This window comes from Embiotoca jacksoni, unplaced genomic scaffold (genome assembly GCF_022577435.1).
Source record: "Embiotoca jacksoni isolate LCO1_2020_lvr unplaced genomic scaffold, fEmbJac1.0.p SCAF_65, whole genome shotgun sequence".
Lineage (NCBI taxonomy): Eukaryota > Metazoa > Chordata > Actinopteri > Embiotocidae > Embiotoca > Embiotoca jacksoni.
Window position 1 is genome coordinate 1400988 of NW_027185420.1, and position 22703 is coordinate 1423690.

A 22703-nucleotide genomic window follows, 5' to 3' on the forward strand; every position below is an offset into this window, starting at 1 on the left:
TGATTCTCTAGGATGACACCAAACAGATTGCTGATGTGAAGTTGAATACTTGCAGGTGTACTAAACTACCCGTTGATATAAAACAGAATGACGATACCTTGTAGATGTCGTGGATGTTGGTGAGTCTGTCGAACTTGGAGTACATGGAGTTAAGCATGTGAACGATCTGGATGGGCTCACAGGCAGCACAGATGTTTGTGAAGGTCACCACGTCGCTAAACAAAATAGTGCACACCTCAAACTCCCCTGGAAAAAAGATGAATGTCGTGACAAAGCAATACAGATATGTGTAGATAGACATAGATAGACATAGATAGAGATAGACGTAGATAGAGATCGATGTAGATAGACATAGATAGACGTAGATATAGATAGACGTATATAGAGATAGATGTAGATAGACGTAGATAGACATAAATACACATAGATAGAGATAGACGTAGATAGAGATAGATGTAGATAGAGATAGATGTAGATAGAGATAGATGTAGATAGAGATAGATGTAGATAGACGTAGATAGACATAAATACACATAGATAGAGATAGACGTAGATAGAGATAGACGTAGATAGAGATAGACGTAGATAGAGATAGATGTAGATAGACATAGATAGACGTAGACAGACATAAATACACGTAGATAGAGATAGACGTAGATAGAGATAGATGTAGATAGAGATAGATGTAGATAGAGATATACGTAGATAGAGATATATGTAGATAGACATAGATAGACGTAGATAGACATAAATACACATAGGTAGACGTAGATAGAGATAGATGTAGATAGACATAGATAGACGTAGATAGACATAAATACACATAGATAGACATAGATAGAGATAGATAGACATAGATAGACATAGATAGACATTGATAGAGATAGACATAGATAGATAGGGATAGATAGAGATAGACATAGATAGATAGACATAGACAGACGTAGATTGACATAGATTACGCATAGACATAAACAGATATAGATAGACATAAATAAAGCTAGATAGACGTAGATAGAGATAGATAGACATAGATAGACATAAATAAACATAGATAGACATATCTAAACATAGATAGACATAAATAGCTGGGTAGACAGATAGACTGACCTGCCTCAACGCTCTCCCCATCTTTAAGCTTGTTAGCAATGTGACGTGGAAGCATGGCGTACAGCAGAGTTTCTGTCTTCTGTTTTTCCACCTCTAAATGCTGCGACAAGATTCTCAGTTCCTCCTACACACACACACACACACACACACACACACACACACACACACACACACACACACACACACACACACACACACACACACACGTAGCAGACCTTAGTTTGAAATATTTAAAATATGGTCACTTCCTGCTCCAAACCGCTCTGAACTAGCAAGATGGTGACGGACAGAATCTGAAGTGGAGGCTTCATAACGTTCACAAACCAACGATGACATCACTGATGGTGGCCGCTTGGTACTAAGCAACGACTTTTGTTGAGAACATTTGGATTTGTTTTGGATACGTTTCACAAATGGAACAAGTTTAAATTGACGATTGCAATTGATGCCTAGAAATAACACATTTATAAAAACTTTACACATCCTTCAAATAAACTATTTTACAGACAGCTTCTCTTACCTTAGAAGAATTTGGGAAAGCAATTTTTCTGATGGCACTTTTAAGTCAAAAGAGAAGACTTATGGCTTATAGTCAGACTTCAGACTGACATGTAGGACTTAACTATGTGCCTCGAGATAATACGCGTTGTGATTTGCCGCTATATAAATAAAACTGTCATGGTATACAGAGCAACAGCACGGCAGGACAAAGCAAGCCAAGTCTCAAAAGTACTTAACTACTAAAGTAACGGTGATGGAAGGTGATAAAACAGAAGCCAGCATAAAAATCAAACATGGCTTTGTTTTTCCACCAATTCTCTTAGTTATTGAATTTCAATGTTACTTTAACCAACACTGTACCATGTGGACCTCCCTTAATTGTTGTGGCCTGAATGAGCCGGTCACAACAAACTGAATGTACACTTACTTTCTCCGACTGTGTGGAGCTCTGGTATTGACACATTATTAGATAATAAACAAAGGCATTAAAAATGTGAGTCTGGCAGATAAAAAAAGAACTGAAATTATACAAGTAGTTCTGCCCCCAGAGATCTGATTGGTTAAATCATCATGACATCACACCCTGCTCATCCCTAGAAATATCACTCCACTTCCTCACTAGAAATATATAATTAGAATTGCATTTTATATTATATGTAATATAATCTAGTTTCTACTTGTTATAGGTCTATTAAGTGATCCATTTGGTGAAATCGTGTCTCTTCTGGTCCTTTTTGGTCGCCCTGAGTACCCGTATGGAAACCTTTGTTCATCAGATATCTTTGTTCCAACCAGACTGAGCTGGCTGAGCAGTTTAGTGTTTCTGTGTTCTGTATTTATTCAGTTGGGGACCAGAAATCCTCTCTGTTGCTAGGTGGTTGCTAAGGGTTGGTCTACTTCCGGGAGTAGTAAACATTGCATATTTTACTGAAGAGTCTACTGATTGTTTTACAGTTCTTAGTCATGCCCCATGTGTTGCCATGGAAACAGAGATCGCACTAACAAAAAGTTTTGCATTTTGAGAGCGAATTGCTTCCACAATATGAAAACATTTAGATTATGTGTTTTATTTCGTTGGTGACTTGTATAATCACAATTTAAAACTCAGTGATCCTTGAATAAGACATTTTTTATATTTAAAGTAAAATGTATTGAAGAGGCCTCTCCAAAGACTATAATTTCCGTTTCGCTCTTACTTGGGCTGCCAATTCTTTCTAGGACACCCTAAACTGTCAGCTGCCATCCTACTTTTTTCCTCTCCAGCTGGTTGGTGAGCTCCATCTCAGCGAGACGCTGCTGGTTGAGAAGAACCAGGTCTCGGGTGACATCATGCTGGGCGAGGTCAGCCAGGTGAAGGCCGGCGTTCTCGAGCTCCTGGAGGTTTCGCAGCTTCGGTGAACACAAGTACAACATGCAGCCAAGGGACTCCATCCACAGCATCTGACCTGCAGGTAATATATTAGTCAGAGAATGCATTCATGATCTTATTTTTTTAGTGGTTCCTGACTTTCTCCTTTCATTTTTGTTCTGCTTTTATTTACTGACAAATGACCGCATAAGGCATAATGCATAAGGCGAAATTGAGTTGGCAACTCATCAGTGTAGCAGCAAGAACAAGGTAAAAGATGTTTAAAAAAAAACAACTAAGATAAAACAAGACATTAATAAGATAAAACCACAGTGAGTTATTTCCCTTCCCACAAGTTGGGTTAACTTCAGGACTTTTTGGCTTTGAGAGTGATTCCCAAAGACACACAATCAGATCAAATCCTGCGGGGAATTTGCCTGTTCCTGATTTGGAAACATAAAGTAATAAAGACGTTTTTTTTAAACTTATTTCACCTTTGAAAAAAATTTCAAAAATATGTCCTAACTTTTTAAATCTCTTCTTGAAACAGACTTTTATCAGAGAGCCTTTTGCTGATTTTAGTTGATTTCAGTGATCAACTTTTATTTCTTCTATACTCCTTGTGGTGGCGGGGTGTGGTTAGCTCAGCTGAGCTGGAGGTGAACTGATGAGCTCTCCCCTAATAAAGGGGAGCAAGGAGAAGGAGGAAGGAAGGAAGCGGTTGCACAGAGACATTGTTGTGGGCCGGGCAAATAAAAGCATTTTACACCCGAACGTCTGACTGAGCACGTCATCTGTCTCAAAGGAACCCCCACAGTAGCTCAGACGTGCTACACTCCTGTTTTAATTTGTTTTTATGGTTGTTTTAGCCGATCATTGTGTTGTTGGAATTCACAGGTTGTTTTATTTTTAATGGCTTACTTTAGTTTAGAAAAGTGCTCTAAAATTAAAGTTTATTATTATTATTATTATTATTATTATTTAGGTCTCAAAGTAACTAATTACATGCAATACATGTACAGAATAGATTAAATTGTTATCCGTTGCAGCTGCTGGAAAAAACTTACTGTAATTTAAAATGTCAGCGATTACAAAAGAGTAAAATCTGAATATTCTTTTCTGTAGAAAAAGCACCTGACACTTTTTTAGGATTATTAAAGTCTTATCTTTTCTTATCTTATCTTATAACACTGAGGTATTTAAAATAGAGACATTCAGGAACCATCATTAAAAACATTGAGAAAGGTAAAAATTTTCCCTCCACTACAGTCAGTTGTGATTTATATACTTGTGATTTATTTTGCTGGTTAAGCTATACAATCAAAACAATCCAATCTTAATTCAAATTATATTGAAGAACTCTTGACAGCATTTAGTGTTAAGTACTTTTGTGATGTTTATACTGCCTTTATAAAAAAATATTTTTGCGAACTTTTTAGCTGTATTGCCCAGTTTAAAATGTTTGTTAGAAAAAAAAGGTAATAAAATGTAATGAGTTGCATTACTGTGATGAAATAATTCAAATAGATATATTACTTATTACAAAACTAATATAACAAAAGTTACATTTCAAAAGTAACGTTTCTAACCGTTTAATATTCCATTAGTTATTTAAAAAGCCTTTATCAAAAAGTACTTAGGGAGATGAAGTTGATTTTATTGGTTCTATTTTTTATAATAAATCTCACCGTAGGGATTGGTGTGTTCCTGAAATGTGTGGCGGTGCTGGTTATTAGAACCCACCTCGTAGTTTCAGTGCATGTGTGACGTTGCAGCTCTTCAAGATGAACTGGCTGTTGATGAATTTCTCGATGCTGCTAATAGTCAAAGTCACCTGGAGGATAAAAACAGAGGCTATGAAATATTGGGTTCATGTCTACAACCGCTCACTACTATAATCTCCATCTAAAAGGTCATCGTTATTTCGCAAAAGCCATTCAATACATTTACATTTAGAAATTCAATTGCTATTTAGTAGTTATAAGAAACCTCATGATGCCAAATTGAGGTGTCTCCTTGCTGAAATACAAACGACTCAAAAAATATATATTTTGTTTATAAACTTTTGTATGTTTGTTATTGGTAATAATTCCAAAGGGTTTATAAGCAATGTGATTTTAATATATTGCTTAATTTGCCTTGTACATGTGGTGGGTTGCAAAATTCCACAAGTACGGGATGTTTGGTAAAACATTCACTGGTTTCAAGATTGTTGCAGTAAAAATTGTAAACGCAGTTGTGATCCCTAAATTATCTGAATCCATATTTGTATTTAGAATATAACCCTGGTCAGAATTTTGTTTTAATTATTTAAGATTCAAGAATTTAGAATTTAAGAATTATTCAAATTGTTAAAGAATTTTCTAGTTTTATCTAGTTTCCTACTGCAATTTGTAGTCATCATTCACATCTCTCCAAATATGTGGATATGTGTTATATATAAATAAATAAATACATATATATATATATATATATATATATATATATATATATATATATACATACACACACACATACATACAGTGGGGCAAAAAAGTATTTAGTCAGCCACCAATTGTGCAAGTTCTCCCACTTAAAAAGATGAGAGACGTCTATAATTTTCATGATAGGTACACTTCAACTATGAGAGACAGAATGGGGGAAAGAATCCAGGAAATCACATTGTAGGATTTTTAATGAATTAATTGGTAAATTCCTCGGTAAAATAAGTATTTGGTCACCTACAAACAAGCAAGATTTCTGGCTCTCACAGACCTGTAACTTCTTCTTTAAGAGGCTCCTCTGTCCTCCACTCGTTACCTGTATTAATGGCACCTGTTTGAACTTGTTATCAGTATAAAAGACACTTGTCCACAACCTCAAACAGTCACACTCCAAACTCCACTATGGCTAAGACCAAAGAGCTGTCAAAGGACACCAGAAACAAAATTGTAGACCTGCACCAGGCTGGGAAGACTGAATCTGCAATAGGTAAGCAGCTTGGTGTGAAGAAATCAACTGTGGGAGCAATTATTAGAAAATGGAAGACGTACAAGACCACTGATAATCTCCCTCGATCTGGGGCTCCACGCAAGATCTCACCCTGTGGGGCCAAAATGATCACAAGAACGGTGAACAAAAATCCCAGAACCACACGGGGGAACCTAGTGAATAACCTGCAGAGAGCTGGGACCAAAGTAACAAAGGCTACCATCAGTAACACACTACGCCGCCAGGGACTCAAATCCTGCAGTGCCAGACATGTCCCCCTGCTTCAGCTAGTACATGTCCAGGCCCGTCTGAAGTTTGCTCAAGAGCATTTGGATGATCCAGAAGAGGATTGGGAGAATGTCATATGGTCAGATGAAACCAAAATAGAACTTTTTGGTAAAAACTCAACTCGTCGTGTTTGGAGGAGAAAGAATGCCAAGTTGCATCCAAAGAACACCGTACCTACTGTGAAGCATGGGGGTGGAAACATCATGCTTTGGGGCTGTTTTTCTGCAAGGGGACCAGGACGACTGATCCGTGTAAAGGAAAGAATGAATGGGGCCATGTATCGTGAGATTTTGAGTGAAAACCTCCTTCCATCAGCAGGGGCATTGAAGATGAAACGTGGCTGGGTCTTTCAGCATGACAATGATCCCAAACACACCGCCCGGGCAACGAAGGAGTGGCTTCGTAAGAAGCATTTCAAGGTCCTGGAGTGGCCGAGCCAGTCTCCAGATCTCAACCCCATAGAAAATCTGTGGAGGGAGTTGAAAGTCCGTGTTGCCCAGCGACAGCCCCAAAACATCACTGCTCTAGAGGAGATCTGCATGGAGGAATGGGCCAAAATACCAGCAACAGGGTGTGAAAAGCTTGTGAAGACTTACAGAAAACGTTTGACCTCTGTCATTGCCAACAAAGGGTATGTAACAAAGTATTGAGATGAACTTTTGTTATTGACCAAATACTTATTTTCCACCATAATTTGCAAATATATTCTTTAAAAATCAGACAATGTGATTTTCAGGAATTTTTTTTCTAATTTTGTCTCTCAGTTTAGGTATACCGATGATGAAAATTACAGGCGTCTCTCATCTTTTTAAGTGGGAGAACTTGCACAATTGGTGGCTGACTAAATACTTTTTTGCCCCACTGTACCTACCTATATACACACATACATATATATAATTATTAGATGAGAAAAGATCAGTAACACAATTGTGTATAAAAATCAGAGTCAGAGTCTCTCAGCAGTGAAAATGGGGAGGGAGTTCACCACTCTGTGAAAGACTGCGTGGGAAAATAGTGCAACAATTTATGAAAAAGGTTTCTAAACATAAATTGTAAAGAATTTGGGGAGTTCATTGTCTGAGGTACATAAAACCATTAAAAGATTCTGACAATCTGGAGAAATCTCTGTGCATGAGGGACAACGCTGAACACCAATATTGGATGGTCGTGATCTTCGTGCTCTAGTGGAAATCACCGCACGGCTCAGGAACACTTCTGAAAACGATTGTCTGTGAACATAGTTTGTCGCTGCATCCACAAATGCTGGTTACCTGTGGGTGTATAATCGTGAAGCATTGGTCCAGTGTAGCGCCTTTGGCCTGGAGACCGGGAACAAACTTCTGTATCTTCACTCCTGTCTGCCGTACCGTTAGCTGACAGATAGTCCGGGGAAAAAAAACAGAAAGAGAGAAAGATATGCAGGAAAAAACAAAACAATGTATCAAAAGTTTCAAAAAAGTTTCAGCCAAACCAAAGACATGATTTGAATGTGCCAGAGAATTTGAGTTTTAAAAAAAAATGACTCCCACACGTGGAGAAATTACATCTTCATCAAAGACGATGTGGAAGGGAAAAGCGTGGCAGAAAACTTCCTTTTCCATCCACAGCTCTTCTGGGTAAGATGGAGTGAAGGCACACTGGGGGAAGCCTGGGAAGTAAATCAAGCAAGGCCATTGTGTCAGTATTTGAATAAGCTTCTCTTAAAACACAGTTAACCAGCAAAGGATCAAGCAGTGTTGTCTTTGGGTTGTATAACAGCATCAGTTCCTCAGCAGACTCATTTCCCTGTTTAATTACAGGTAAAATATATATATATATATTTTAACTGCTACCTAATAAACTGATTCACCTCCTACAGTAATAAGCACACTGCACTTCACAGAAACAGTTGGGCATATTTTTGTTCTCATCCTTGTTTTTTTAATTTCCTGAACCAAAAGATCCTAAAGTTACAAAAAAGATGATTGAAGTAGCTTTACAAAGCAGACAGTTTACAACTCCAATATCAAAGAAATGAGCTGCATTATGCTTCAAGTGGTTTCAATACTTTTTGAATAATATCAAGTCAACACATATTGTATGCACACAAAATAAGTGTAATCTTACACAAGTAAGTGGAAAGGTCAGAGACAAGTGATAATAATACTGATAATGGTAATTAACAATGATGAAGAAAGTAATAAAGTGTTATGTACAAAAAATAAGGAAAAAGTATATCATATAAAATAGAAAATAATCCAATAAATAAAATAAAAATGCGTTACGTTATGCTTTAAGTGCTTTAAATGCTTTTTGAATATTATCAATTCAACACTGACAATAAAGTGCAATCTCATACAACTGTCAGGGTTTATAGAACCTATGTAATTTGCATACCTAATTCTTCTCACGATAAAACCACATTTCCCATAAACAATTCACTTTTTTGTTATTTGTTTTTTTTGCGGTCAACTGACACGTTTTTGATTTGGTGATGAGAGTTGCTAACCATAAATAAGGAGGACATTTTGTTGATAACGCAAATTTTGTTTGGAAAGGCTTATATTTTACCAATAATGCTAATAATTATTGAGTTAATTACTATGATCTTCAATTTGCTGGAATGACTTTATTACTCATTCACTCAGTCAAAAAGCATGCACACAGGGAGGTGATGTAGAGGAAACTATTCACAAGATGTAAGATCTCTAATTACTTAAAACTGTGAACTTCTCTCCAAAATAAAAATTAACAGACCAACATTTCTTTGCAGTTTTTTGGTCAAGTTAAACTCTGGAGTTATTCTTTCATAATATGGGGGAGGAGGCAGCAGTTGATCTGACCGATCTGATTGGAAAACCTGACGATACTACGTCCTGCCCATCGATAGCTGTAACCACAGGCCTGTCAATCAAACAGACACACCCCCAAAAACAAGGTATTTTTGAATCTTATTTTCCAATGAATGAGGGATTATTTTGTAATTCCTTGTTGTTAGGATGTCCAAATTATTCATTAAAATCCTGCAGCTGATCCAAAATGCTGCAGCAAGAGTACTGACGGGATTTATCAAGAGAGATCATATTTCTCCAGTTTTAGCTTCTCTTCACTGGCTTCCTGTGAAATCAAGAATAGAATTTAAAATTCTCTTGATGACTTCCAAAGCTCTACATGACCAGGCTCCATCATATCTTAGAGATCTTATAGAACCATATAATCCTAGCAGAGCACTTCTCTCTCAGTACGCTGGTCTACTTGTGGTTCCTAGAGTTTCCAGAAGTAGAATGGGAGGCGGAGCTTCAGTTTTCAGGCTCCTCCCCTGTGGAACCAGCTCCCAGTTTGTGTTGGAGGGGCAGAAACCCTCTCTAGCTTTAAGATTAGACTCAAAACGTTCCTTCTTGATAAAGCCTATAGTTAGGGCTGGCTCAGGTAGACCTGAACCAACCCTTAGTTATGCTGTTATAGGCCGAGGCTGCTGGAGGACCTCGTTACATGCTGAGCTTCTTATCGCTCAATCTTTAACTCATATCTCATCATCATATCTCACTAACTTCATGCTTTTTATCTCCCATAGTTTATTCTTATTATCTGTTGCCTCCATTCAGTTCCTTCGCTCGCGTAGTTTCTGTTCTTTCTTTTGCAGATGTCCCGCCATGGAGCTGCATGTAGAGACATGCAGTTCCACAATACCACCGATCGCGATCGTCGTCTCCACCAACAGTTCTTCTCTTCTATCTCTATGCTGTCCTTTTCTCTCTCTGCTCTCCTCTCACCCCAACCGGTCGAGGCAGATGGCCGCCCACCTCTGAGTCTGGTTCTGTTAACAGATGCTCCGCCCACCTCTGAGCCTGGTTCTGTCGGAGGTTTCTTTGTGTTAAGAGGAGTTGTTTCCTCCTAGCTTATGTGGGAATTGTTGAATTGTTGGGTTTCTCTGTATAATATTGTAAAGTTGTAAAGTGCCATGAAATAACCTGTGTTGTGATGTGGCGCTCTATAAATAAAATTGAATTGAATTGAATTTTCAGATGGACCTCCAGAAAACTAATAAGGAGTGACTTTAGCTAACAACACCGAGATAACTGATGGACACATTTTATTCACTTTGGATTTCATGAGAGAAGTTGAATGGGAGTCTATGGAGCCGGAGGCTTTTTGGAGCCGACCTCTAGTGGCACTCGCTGGTATTGCAGCTGAAGACACTTCTGCATCGGAACCATTTTTCAGAGCCGGAAGCTACGAACTCTTTTACAGTGGTGTGAAAAAGTGTTTGCCTCCTTCCTGATTTCTTATTTTTTTGCATGTCTGTCACACTTAAACATTTCAGATCATCAAACAAATTTAAATATTAGTCAAAGATAACACAAGTAAACACAAAATGCAGTTTTTAAATGAAGGTTTTTATTATTAAGGGAGAAAAACAATCCAAACCCACATGGCCCTGTGTGAAAAAGTGTTTCCCCCTAAACCTAATAACTGGTTGGGCCACCCTCAGCAGCAACAACTGCAATCAAGCGTTTGTGATAACTTGCAATGAGTCTTTTCTAGCTGTGGATGAATGTTGGCCCACTCATCTTTACAGAGTTGTTGTAATTCAGCCACATTGGAGGGTTTTCCAGCACCAACCTCCTTTTTAAGGTCATGCCACAGCATCTCAATAGGATTCAGGTCAGGACTTTGACTAGGCCACTCCAAAGTCTTCATTTTGTTTTTCTTCATCCATTCAGAGGTGGACTTGCTGGTGTGTTTTGGATCATCGTCCTGCTGCAGAACCCAAGTTGGCTTCAGCTTGAGGTCACGAACAGATGGCCGGACGTTCTCCTTCAGGATGTTTTGGTAGACGGTAGAATTCATGGTTCCATTTATCACAGCAAGTCTTCCAGGTCCTGAAGCAGTAAAACAGCCCCAGACCATCACACCACCACCACCATATTTTACTGTTGGTATGAGGTTCTTCTTCTGAAATGTGGTGTTACTTTTACACCAGATGTAACGGGACACACACCTTCCAAAAAGTTCAACTTTTGTCTCGTCAGTCCACAGAGTATTTTCCCAAAAGTCTCGGGGATCATCAAGATGTTTTCTGGCAAAAATGAGACGAGCCTTAATGTTCTTTTTGGTCAGCGATGGTTTTGGTCTTGGAACTCTGCCATGCAGCCATTTCTGCCGAGTCTCTTTCTTACGGTGAGTCATGAACACTGACCTGAACTGAGGCAAGTGAGGCCTGCAGTTCTTTGGATGTTGTCGTGGGGTCTTTTGTGACCTCTCGGATGAGTCGTCTCTGCTCTCTTGGGGTAATTTTGGTCGGCCGGCCACTCCTGGGAAGGTTCACCACTGTTCCATGTTTTCTCCATTTGTGGATAATGGTTCTCACTATGGTTCTCTGGAGTCCCAAAGCTTTAGAAATGGCTTTAGAACCTTTTCCAGACTGATAGATCTCAATTACTTTCTTTCTCATTTGTTCCTGAATTTCTTTGGATCTCGGCATGATGTCTATCTTCTGAGGATCTTTTGGTCGACTTCACTTTGTCAGGAAGGTCCTATTGAAGTGATTTCTTGATTGAGAACAGGTGTGTCAGTAATCAGGCCTGGGTGTGGCTCGAGAAATTGAACTCAGGTGTGATAAACCACAGTTAAGTTATGTTTTAACAGGAGGGGGCAAACACTTTTTCACACAGGGCCATGTGGGTTTGGATTGTTTTTCTCCCTTAATAATAAAAACCTTCATTTAAAAACTGCATTTTGTGTTTACTTGTGTTGTCTTTGACTAATATTTAAATTTGTTTGATGATCTGAAACATTTAAGTGTGACAGACATGCAAAAAAATTGGAAATCAGGAAGGAGGCAAACACTTTTTCACACAACTGTATATCTGGTCTGTGGGACAGACTGAGCCTTAACTCCATTTGTGCTCTAAAGGTGATGTAGAGGAAACTATTCACAAGATGTAAGGTAACTAATCTAACCTAAAAATATACTGACCAACATTTCTTTGCAGATTTTTGGTTAAATTCTGGAGTTATTCCTTCATAAAACCCAGTTTCTTTAAAAAAAAAAAAAAAAAAAAGTACTTATGTTCCAACCTCTAACCTTTTTCTGAGAGAACCACAGCTCTGATCAGGTCCCAGCCACTCTTCCTCCCGGCCAGAGACACACAGCGTTCTCTCATTCTTCTGAATAATTCATCCTGGAGAAAAAGAAACTCAGAGTCTCGTGGGATAAGATAAAAAAACAACAACAAAAAAAAAAAAAAAAACACAATTGATCCATATAGTCACCCACCCATTTATAATGGGGATCGTCCTGGTCTCCGGTCGTCCCAGCTCGGTCGGTTTGTTTGACAAGAAACACAACGTGCTCCTTCTTCCCCGTCCGCTCGTCTTCCTCCCACTGGTTGAGGACCACCATGTTGACTTTGCTGTCGAAAAACTCTCTGGCGACGGCCTCCATGATACCTGAAACGAGACGGATGAATAGGGAGCATGAGGAGTGAAAATAAATGATGAACACCTGAAAGTAGAAATCAGTTTCAACAGCTGTCTGCTGCTCAACAGTTAAAATCAACAGGATTGATGTGGTCTGGATGTGAATAAAAGCAACGTGATATAAAGAAAAAGGTTTTCGCAAATCAGAAACTGTGTTTTAAAGAATGCTCATCTTTGCTGTACATGCTTTGCTATAAACCTCTTCTGGATTTGAAGGAGTTTTATTTGAGTCTTGCAATCAAAAATGTGAGCTTTTTTTTTTTTGGTGGCTTTTCTCAAATTATGCTGCATAAACAAGTTTTATTTTTTTTGTTTTTGCTTTAAAATTGCAGGAACTGATTAACATTACAGTTTATTAGGTAGCAGTTAGAAAACAATTTTTTTTTAACTAATTCACTTCCTACAGTAATAAGCACACTGCACATCACAGAAATAGTTGGAAATATTTTTGTTCCCATCTTTTTGTTTGTAATTTCCTGAACCAAAAGATACTAAAGTAAAAAAAAAACTTAAAAAAAAATGAGTCATAAATTTTAAGTAGCTTTACAAACCAGACAGTTTACAACTCCAATATAAAATAAATGAGCTGCATTATGCTTTAAGTGCTTTAAATGGGTTTTGACTAATAATAAAAGATTTTAATAAGAAACTGTGTTTTAAATAATCTTGAGCCTCGTTATCATAATCAAGTCCTGGTATTGAAAACTAGAGTGAAGGTTTTACAAATCAAAGGAATCTTTAGCCTTTCAATGTTCATGTCGTACATGTTTAACCAGTCTAAGTATAGTGGTTTATAGTGGCAGCTTAATTTCCCTTTAAAGCAGTTTCACCCAATAGAATAAGGTTTGATAAATTTAAAAATGTGTTTTCAAATGTGCTGAATTGGCAACTTGAGCAACACAAGTTGACGAAATAAACTGCTAATCGTGCCGTTTGACTCCTCCCTCGGTGTCACATCTGAGCGTGAGAATTGAATGCACGTCAAGCATTATTTTTTTAGCTGAGATCGTTATAAAATGTCAGAAAACAAATTCTCTAATAAGTTCTCTAATGAGCCTTTTGATTCAGAAGTGGGTGTTTTTCATATTATTGATATTCATATAGTGAGTGTATGATGTTATTGCTTATTTTATATTTGTATTGCTTATTTTATATATTTTAATTCTATTTATGTTTAATTGTATGCATTTTATCTGTTTCTTATGAATCTCATTCATTTTCTATATTTTTAAATGTTCCTTTGTATCTGTTTTTATGTGAAACACTGTATGTAATTCTCTTCCTGAAAAGCACTTTGAGCTGCATTTCTTGCATGAAAGGTGCTATACAGATAAAGTTTATTATTATTATTATTACTATTATGAATGTTTAAAATTTACACAGTGAAACCAAAATGTCCAAAAATATGTACTTATTACTGCTGACTGCACAATACGAGAAGTCTTCTTTTTTTTTGAGGGATAAGATGTATTTTTTTGTAATTATTTTTGTTTCTGAAGAAATATGTTGTGCATTTATGTGATTGGTACGTTATCTACCAATCAATGACGATTGACAAGTTTGAAAAAATATCACGCATGTGCTATTTCCATAGTAAATTACAATATGAGGCCATACCATTAGCATGATGCTAACTCTTAAACTGCTGGATGATACAAGTTTGTTAAAACTTGAGGGAAGTAGAGCCAGTTCCCCCATTTATGATTATTATTATTAAAGTATTAATTCCGCATTGCATTTGAACATTACATCAACAAAATGATATGACATTTTCTACTTTCTTCATCTTCTAACAGAGGACAGACCAATCAGGAGGAGTGATGTCATCATCCATCAGTGATGTCATCGTTGGTTTGTGAACATTATGAATCCTCCAGTTCAGATTCTGTCCGTCACCATCTTTGCTAGTTCGGAGCGGTTTGGAGCAGGAAGTGACCATATTTGGACGAGCTGGGGGAGGAGCCAGCGGTGGATCTGACCGATCTGATCGGAAACCTGACGATACTACGTCCCGCCCACCGATAGCTGTAAGCTGACTGCACCACAGGCCTGTCAATCAGACACGCCCCCAAAAACAGGTCTTTTTGAAGCTCATTTTCTAATTAATAATGGATTATTATATAAAAGTTTGAAAACTGTTTATTTAGATCCAAAATTGATTATTCCCAGGAATGAACTGCATCTTGAAATATTTGTAAATATTTTAGTTGGAGATATTACGTGTCACGCCTCAAATAAAAACGGACTCAAGTTACCATGCTCTCCCATACTTATTGAGTTCACAGAAAATATAAGTCGAAAATAATCTTTTGTTAATTTTTTGGTGAGCTCTGATATTAATGACAAACGATAAATGACAAACCCCAGTTCAGTGTTATGCCCAAAAAAACAGTCCCATCTTCCCTGATTACTGAGTAAAGTCACAGACACGTTAATTTACAACTATTAGAAAAATAGTTACGATAAAAAGTAGATTATAAGAGAAAGGACCACAGCGAAGTACAATGCACTGGCCACAACAGAATGGTAGAACATCTCCAACATCTCGCTGCACACATTGAAGGATCGAAGTTTCCTCAAGAAAAAGAGTCGACTCATCACCTTCTTGTAGACAGCATTGATGTTGGTCTTCCAGTTCAGTCTGTTGTCATGGAGACACCCAGGTACTTGTACTCCTCAACCATGTCCACCTCCTCTCCCAGAACTCTCAGCGGTTGTGGAGCCGTCGTCTTCCTCCTGAAGTCGACCACCATCTCTCTGGTCTTGGCCACGTTCAGGAGGAAGTGATTTCTACCAGCCCACTCCACAAAGTCCTCCACTACTGCCCTGTACTCATCCTCTCGTCCATCCCTTATACACTGTCCACTGACTCCTCCTCCCGTCCATCCCTTATACACCGTCCACTGCAGAGTCATCAGAGAACTTCTGCAGATGTCTTGACTCTGAGTTGTACTGGAAGTCAGTTGTGTAGAAGGTGAACAGGAAGGAGACAGAACAGTTCCCTGAGGAGCTCCAGTACATCAGACAGCACACTGCCCAGACGGACAAATGGTGGTCTGCCTGTCAGGTAGTCAGTGATCCAGGAGACGGTGGACGTGTCCACCCCCACCACCTGCAGCTTCTCACTCAGCAGCAGTGGTTGGATGGTGTTGAATGCACTGGAGAAATCAAAGAAAGTGATTCTCACAGAGTCACCGGTTCCATCCAGGTGAGACTGAGCTCGTTGCAGCAGGTAGATGATGGCGTCGTCCACTCCCACATGAGGCTGGTACGCAAATTGCAGAGGGTCCAGAGAAGACTTCACCAGCGGCCTGAGGTGGGCCAAGACCAGCCTCTCCAGCACCTTCATCACTTGAGATGTGAGGGCAACTGGTCGGTAGTCGTTGAGGCCGGATGGAGTCGTCTTCTTAGGGACTGGAACCAGACAGGACGTCTTCCTCAGCAGCGGGACCTCCTCCTGCTTCAGGCTCAGGTTGAAGAGGTGTTGTAGGACCTCAGCCAGCTGGACGGCGCAGGTCTTCAGGACCCCAGGGCTGATGCCGTCAGGTCTTCAGGACCCCGGGGCCGATGCCGTCAGGTCCTGCAGCCTTGCGCTGGTGGAGTCTCTCCAGCTGTCTCCTAACCTGGCCAGTGGTCACAGAGACGAGGGTGTGGGGGGGGTGGGGTGTCAAGGTGTCGATGGAGGAAGAGCCCTTTGAGATTGAGGGCTCTATGCAGTTCACCAGGGGGCGCAGAGGGGGGAGGGGGGAGGCAGCAGAGGTGTTTGGGAGGTGTAAGGTGTGGAGGAGACAGATGAGGGTGGTGAACTAAACCTGTTGAAGAAACAGTTTAGTTCATTTGACCTCTCCAGGGAGCCCCCTGGTTGTTCCTCTCCAGGTTCCCCCTGGTTGTTCCTCTCCAGGGAGCCCCCTGGTTGTTCCTCTCCAGGTTCCCCCTGGTTGTTCCTCTCCAGGTTCCCCCTAGTTGTTCCTCTCCAGGTTCCCCCTGGTTGTTCCTCTCCAGGTTCCCCCTGGTTGTTCCTCTCCAGGTTCCCCCTGGTTGTCTCTCTCTCCCCTTGAACCCAGTAATCTCCTTCATACCGGTCCACACCTCCCTCACATTGTTCTGCTGGAGTTTGGCCTCCAGCTTCCTCCTGTAGGAGTCCTTGCACTCCCTGAGCTTCTCCTTCAGGTGGCGCTGCACTCTCCTGAGCTCGTCCCTGTCCCCAGACCTGAAGGCTGCTTTCTTCTTATTAAGAAGAACTTTCAGGTCACTGGTGATCCACGGCTTGTTGTTGGGGAAGCAGTGTACAGTCCGGGATGGTACGGTGGTGTGTTCACAGAATTTAATGTATTCTGTGATACAGTCCGTCCTGCTGTTGATGTCCTCCCCATGTGGTCCAAACAGCACATCCCAGTCCGTGGACTCAAAGCAGTCCTGCAGGGCGTCTTTAGCCTCCTGTGTCCACCTCCTCACAGTCCTGGTGGTCACAGGCTGCCTCTGCACCAGGGGGACATACCTGGGAGTCAGCAGGACCACGTTGTGGTCTGATCTACCAAGGAGGGGAAGGGCAGTAGTACTGTATGCATCCATGGCATTAGCATCCAGTAGGTCCAGAGTTTTATTGTTCCTTGTGGGGCAGTTAACATACTGGTGCAAAGTTGGCAGTACTTTATCCAGACTGGTTAAAGTCTCCAGTAACTAACAAAAATGCACCGGGATGCTGAGTCTGCAGTTTAGCCACAGTGGAGTGGATGGTGTCCACTGCTGCCTCTACATCAGCTGATGGAGGAACGTACACAGCGATAACAATGGCGGACGAGAACTCCCTCGGCAAATAATACGGACGCATCCCCACGGCTAGAAGTTCAATGTCCGGGCTACAGAAACGTTCCTTCACACACACGTGGTCGGGATTGCACCACCTCTCGTTCACATAGACTACAATCCCTCCACCTTTCTTCTTCCCGCTCCGAACAACGTCTCCGTCCCCCCGAACAGTCCTGAAGCCGGGTACGGCTGCTGTAACAGGCTGCCGCTAGCGCGGCGCCATCTTAGTGGTATATACATAAAATCCAGTTTCCTGACAGGTAGTTAGTGAGGTTTGTTTTTTACCGGGTACAATATGGTACAGGCCCTTCCGGTCCGAATAGTAGTGGAGGAGCATCTTCCCGTCATCTGTCATCTCCACCCGGAACGATGGTGCATTCATTTCCTTCAAAAAACAAAAGGTAGGATTCAGATTGGGTCAAACAAAACAAAAACACAAAGGACACAAAAAGAGAAGCTGTCGTACTTTCTCGCTTCTACAATTTACAGTTAATAAAATGCCTGTTTTGATTATGACAGCAGGAATATACACAGTAGATATTTAAATGGATAGACAGGTGCTTGGACACAGATGTTGGCTGAAAATGTTTTCTGAGTACTTTGTTTAGATAAAGAAAATTAAATATACAATTTATTTTACATCCCTGTTTCCAAAAAAAGTTAAGTTAGGCAACAGGTAACATGATTGGGTATAAGAAGATGATTTTTGAGAGGCGAAGTCTCTCAGCAGTGAAGATGGAGAGACGTTCACCACTCTGTGAAAGGTCTTGTGGGAAAATTCCACCTAATTTCTTAGGACATCTGATGATGTCACAGAAGAGAATCTGATGATGTCACAGGAGAGGATCTGATGATGTCACAGAAGAGAATCTGATGATGTCACAGGAGAGGATCTGATGATGTCACAGCAGAACAGTAGAAGTTTGGGCTTCAGAAGTGTCAGGAAACATTTCCAGAACAAGACAACAGGGGGACGTCTCAACATACTGGAGCCGCTGGAACTAATGACAACGGGTCCAGGTGAGACAACATGTCCTTTGATTGACAGCAGCAGTGATGAGTCAGCAGATCTACCGTCGTTACGTGACCACAGAGTCGCAAGCTGAGCTGCAGAACATGAAGGAAACTAGCAGAAAGAAACCAGCGGCTGGGACTCTTTCCAACTGTCTGAAGACGGTAGAATGACGTTCTCAGAGGTTTTGGTTTTTTATGTCTTAAATTCACGAGGTGAAGCGACAAAGTTACAAGTGAAACAACGGCTGAACTAACTGGTGCTGACCTCACTGTGCAGCATCCCAACATACAGGAGAGCTGCAACCACAGAAAACCAGCTACTGTCAAACTTGTGTTATATTCAATAAGATCAATACTTATTATTATTATTATTATTGTAAACTGAGTTGATTATTTTAACCATATCAAAGTTCCCTTTGGATAAAAATAATGTTTTTCTGACTGCGGTCACTGAGACACTGAAAATCATTTTTAGCCCTCCTTTGTGTAGAGCTGCAAATGACCACATGGGGGCGCTGTTTGATAGACAACCAATCAGAAAGTCCACGACGCTTCTACAGTTTTCTACTACTTCTGTATTTAGGTCTTAAAGTTGTGACATCAATTCTGGATAAATGACAATGGATCCAGGTGAGACAAAAATGTCCGCTGAGTAACAGCAAAAATGATGACTCCGCAGATCCACCATCTAGTAGAAGGACATTCTCAGAGGTTTCAGATTTTTTTGTTTTGTTTTGTTTTATTTAAGGTTTTATGAATTCATATTGGCAGTCAGGATATGTCAAAACCAGACATAATAACCATCATACCTGATAGGACAACGCCAAGTAACTGTGCAGGGCGTCCAGATTCCCAACGAACTCGACCAGATTCCCTCCCAGCGTCCTCAGCATGGTGTCGTAGCCCGCTCGCTTACAGAAGTCAAAGAAGTGCCCTCCGAAAAGCTTCAGGAACACCTCGGCGGAGACGTCTGAAACATCAAAAACACATTCATTTTTTGATATGATGTCATGATTTTGTTGACCTGGCCTCCCAGTCCCAAAACCTGTTTGTCTGGGTTTTTTTACAGCACGGGTAGCCAGCAAATATTAAATTGCAGCCAAATCCCATTAGTGCATGTCGTCCAGCTAATCAGCCACCGGGGAGGAGGTCCCTCCCCCGAATAAACACCTCCTGTTGTGTTTTTATGGATGTGTCCCCCAGGCTGCTTTTTTAATTTACTCATGTCCCATGTATGATCAACACGGGATTTACTTGTTTTTGTACAAAGCATTTTTTTTGAAGCTATGGAAACTATTCACCTCTCCGCTAAACTATAAATAGAAGTTTGGTCAACGTCATGGTTGGAATCCTGGACATCAGCGAACGGACACAAAACACTGATGCAGAAATGAGGATTCACCTGTCTGACTGTCTCTGTCCGACTGTCTCACTGTTACTTTGTCTGACTGTCTCACTGTCTCACTGTCTCTGTCTCTCTGTCTGACTGTCTCACTGTCTCTCTGTCTGACGCGTCATATGAGCTTGCCTTCTTTTTCTGAGACAGAGGGACAGTGAGAGAGAGAGCGAGAGAGACAGTCAGACAGTGAGACAGAGGGACAGTGAGAGAGAGAGAGAGAGAGAGAGAGAGAGAGAGAGACAGTCAGACTGAGACAGAGGGACAGTGAGAGAGAGAGAGAGAGAGAGAGAGAGAGAGAGAGACAGTCAGACAGTGAGACAGAGAGACAGTGAGAGAGAGAGAGAGAGAGAGAGAGAGACAGTCAGACTGAGACAGAGGGACAGTGAGAGAGAGAGAGAGAGAGAGAGAGAGAGAGACAGTCAGACAGTGAGACAAGAGAGACAGTGAGAGAGAGAGAGAGAGAGAGAGAGAGAGAGAGAGACAGTCAGACAGTGAGACAGAGGGACAGTGAGAGATATGAGATGTAGATTAATATCATTTTGTGTTTTTTACTGATATCATCCTACAACAGACTGAATGAAGAACTAAATCACTGCATGTCATGAGAATACATCTAATAATACATTAATTTAATAATATATGCACGTGTAATTAGAGTCAGATCTTTCTGTGGTCGTCATGGTGATAGTATAACTCTTTCAACTTAGCAACAAAATCACAGTCGGCGAATTATTGTTTTTTTGCACATCCTTCCATTTCAGTGTTGGATTATGTGTTTCACTTCATTATGGTTATTTAAAGTTAGAGCTGTCAGTGCACACACCCCCCCCCCCCCCCCCCACACCCTCCACCCCCGAATCGGATCTCCTACCCAACAGTGAACAGACTTCCTGCACCAGTCGGAGGGTTACGACGTCATCGTAAACCGTGTACGTCATGAAGGTATCCTGGACCTCTGCGAGAGAGCTTTGCACAAAACAAAAAACATTTATGAAATAGTCAACATCATTCATCATATGGCATTACTATAATAATAATAATAATAATAATAATAAGTACCCAGACCTCAGCTTGTCCCAGGTGGCCAGGCCGAATCTCTCCACCACCAGAGACTGAAGGCAGCTGTTGATGAAGCCGTACTGCAAAGAAATCAAAAAAACACTTTAATCAGATGGTTCCAATAACTTATTAGTCTGCCAAATCCACACTAGTAACTAGTAGTTACTTAACTACTCTTAAAAGGAATGGGTGGACTGAAAAATAATCGCTTCTGGGATTTGTAGGATAATTTCTGTTCCACTTTCTGTCTTGTACATGTTTCTTTTCTGACGTGGACAAGTGCACTGACAGCTATAGCTTGAAATAACCATAGTGAAGTGAAACACATAATCCAACACTGAAATGGAAGGATGTGCAAAAAAAACAATGGGGGGTCGCGCACCCACGTATAGTCCCGGGAAGTACCAAACCACAGGAGGCGGAGGGGGAAGTCGAGACCTGTGTGTTGCTCTGTTTATTTATGTAAATTGATGGTTTCCTATATTTATAAGGACTGTAAATATTTGTCAAATATTGTTGATGTCTTTGGGTTGGTGAAATAATGGAAATATTTATCGTACATATTAATTGTTGATATATATTCTTACCTGTAGATGGTATGTCCCGGGCTAATTAGTGTAATCAGGTGTATATAATGAGCTCAGTTTTTGTGTGCCTTTAATTGATCCAATTTTAATTTGGGATAATGTAGGATATTAGATGTTATAGTGTCGGGAAGTGTTTTACGTAATAAAAATTACGAAGTTGTAGCTTTCTGAGAAATTGCCTAAGAGAAAGAAACAAGACAACCATTTGTAAATGGTACTATAACCAATGAGTACCTGTTTTGGTTTTCCTTATACGTGGTAGGGGTAATTCTATAGGCAGGGAGAGGTCCACGTGATGGGTACGATGGGACGACCAGCCTGTCCGTAGACACATTTTTATTATTTTATGTTCGGGTGTCTCATTGCATTAATGATTGTGTCACAAATACATGCTGTTATTGAAGGCTTACTTTGGAAGGGAGAGTGCCATAGTGCGACTCTTGTACAAGATTAATCAACTGCTGATTAAACCTTTTAATGATCATTTCGGTAATCGGATTCAAGGATGACATCCATGGTTATTATGAACCCTATGATAGAATCACAACTTGCTGCACAGGACAACAGTGTATGTGCGATTCTCAAGACTACACAGCCTTCAAAGAAGAGACTGCACGGATAAACCACGACCTCTAAATTGTGGTAGTTGTGTTTAACACTCAACAAACAGATTTCGTTGAATGCTGGGGTTTTTTTGGGTCAAATTTAAGCCTCAAAATAATTCTGCAGTAGAGCAACTGTGAAACACACAAAGTGATCAAAGCAGATATTCTCTTCGCTTCACTTTGAAGGAAATTAAAATGATTCATGGCATCGTTTTTAAAAGCACAAATGTCATTATCGCTCCTTTCTTAATACCCCAGTGTACGAATATCTGAAAGTTCTGGACACACAGTAAGTGTTCCTCTGAATCAGGATAAATAACACGAAAGAAAATGTGAAACTAAAATGCCAGCTGTATCTTGAATTGTTAAAAAATGGAAGACATACTCACCATATCTGTTTGATGTTATCCTGCTGAATTCTTGAAACGCAATGGTGCAAATATGGAACAGATTTCATACCACCCCCTCCACCCCCCACATCTCTCTCTTTCACTCCCTCCTTTGTTGTTTTCTCTGTCAATTGGCTGCTTTGGACACAAGGGGGTGGAGAC

General features: G+C 40.3%; 1 protein-coding gene across 4 annotated transcripts in view; it reads right to left on the reverse strand.

Annotated features, from left to right (window-relative positions):
• Window positions 1-22591, reverse strand: part of gucy1b2 (guanylate cyclase 1, soluble, beta 2) — a 36951-nt gene extending 14360 nt beyond the window's left edge. For 2 of the 4 annotated variants that reach the window (XM_069175244.1, XM_069175242.1), the window contains exons 1-13: window positions 22542-22591; window positions 20961-21040; window positions 20773-20867; window positions 19312-19472; window positions 17774-17873; window positions 12477-12649; window positions 12285-12381; window positions 7762-7865; window positions 7489-7590; window positions 4703-4793; window positions 2860-3056; window positions 1111-1234; window positions 98-246 (exon numbers count right to left, since the gene is read on the reverse strand). In XM_069175244.1, coding sequence (XP_069031345.1) covers window positions 98-246; window positions 1111-1234; window positions 2860-3056; window positions 4703-4793; window positions 7489-7590; window positions 7762-7865; window positions 12285-12381; window positions 12477-12649; window positions 17774-17873; window positions 19312-19472; window positions 20773-20867; window positions 20961-21040; window positions 22542-22544 — 1476 coding nt within the window. In that variant the 5' untranslated portion in view covers window positions 22545-22591. Of the gene's footprint in view, window positions 1-97; window positions 247-1110; window positions 1235-2859; window positions 3057-4702; window positions 4794-7488; window positions 7591-7761; window positions 7866-12284; window positions 12382-12476; window positions 12650-17773; window positions 17874-19311; window positions 19473-20772; window positions 20868-20960; window positions 21041-21781; window positions 21866-22541 lie in introns of all 4 variants that reach the window. The other 2 variants (XM_069175245.1, XM_069175243.1) reach the window with 2 other exon arrangements.
• Between the last annotated feature and the right edge of the window lie 112 nt (window positions 22592-22703).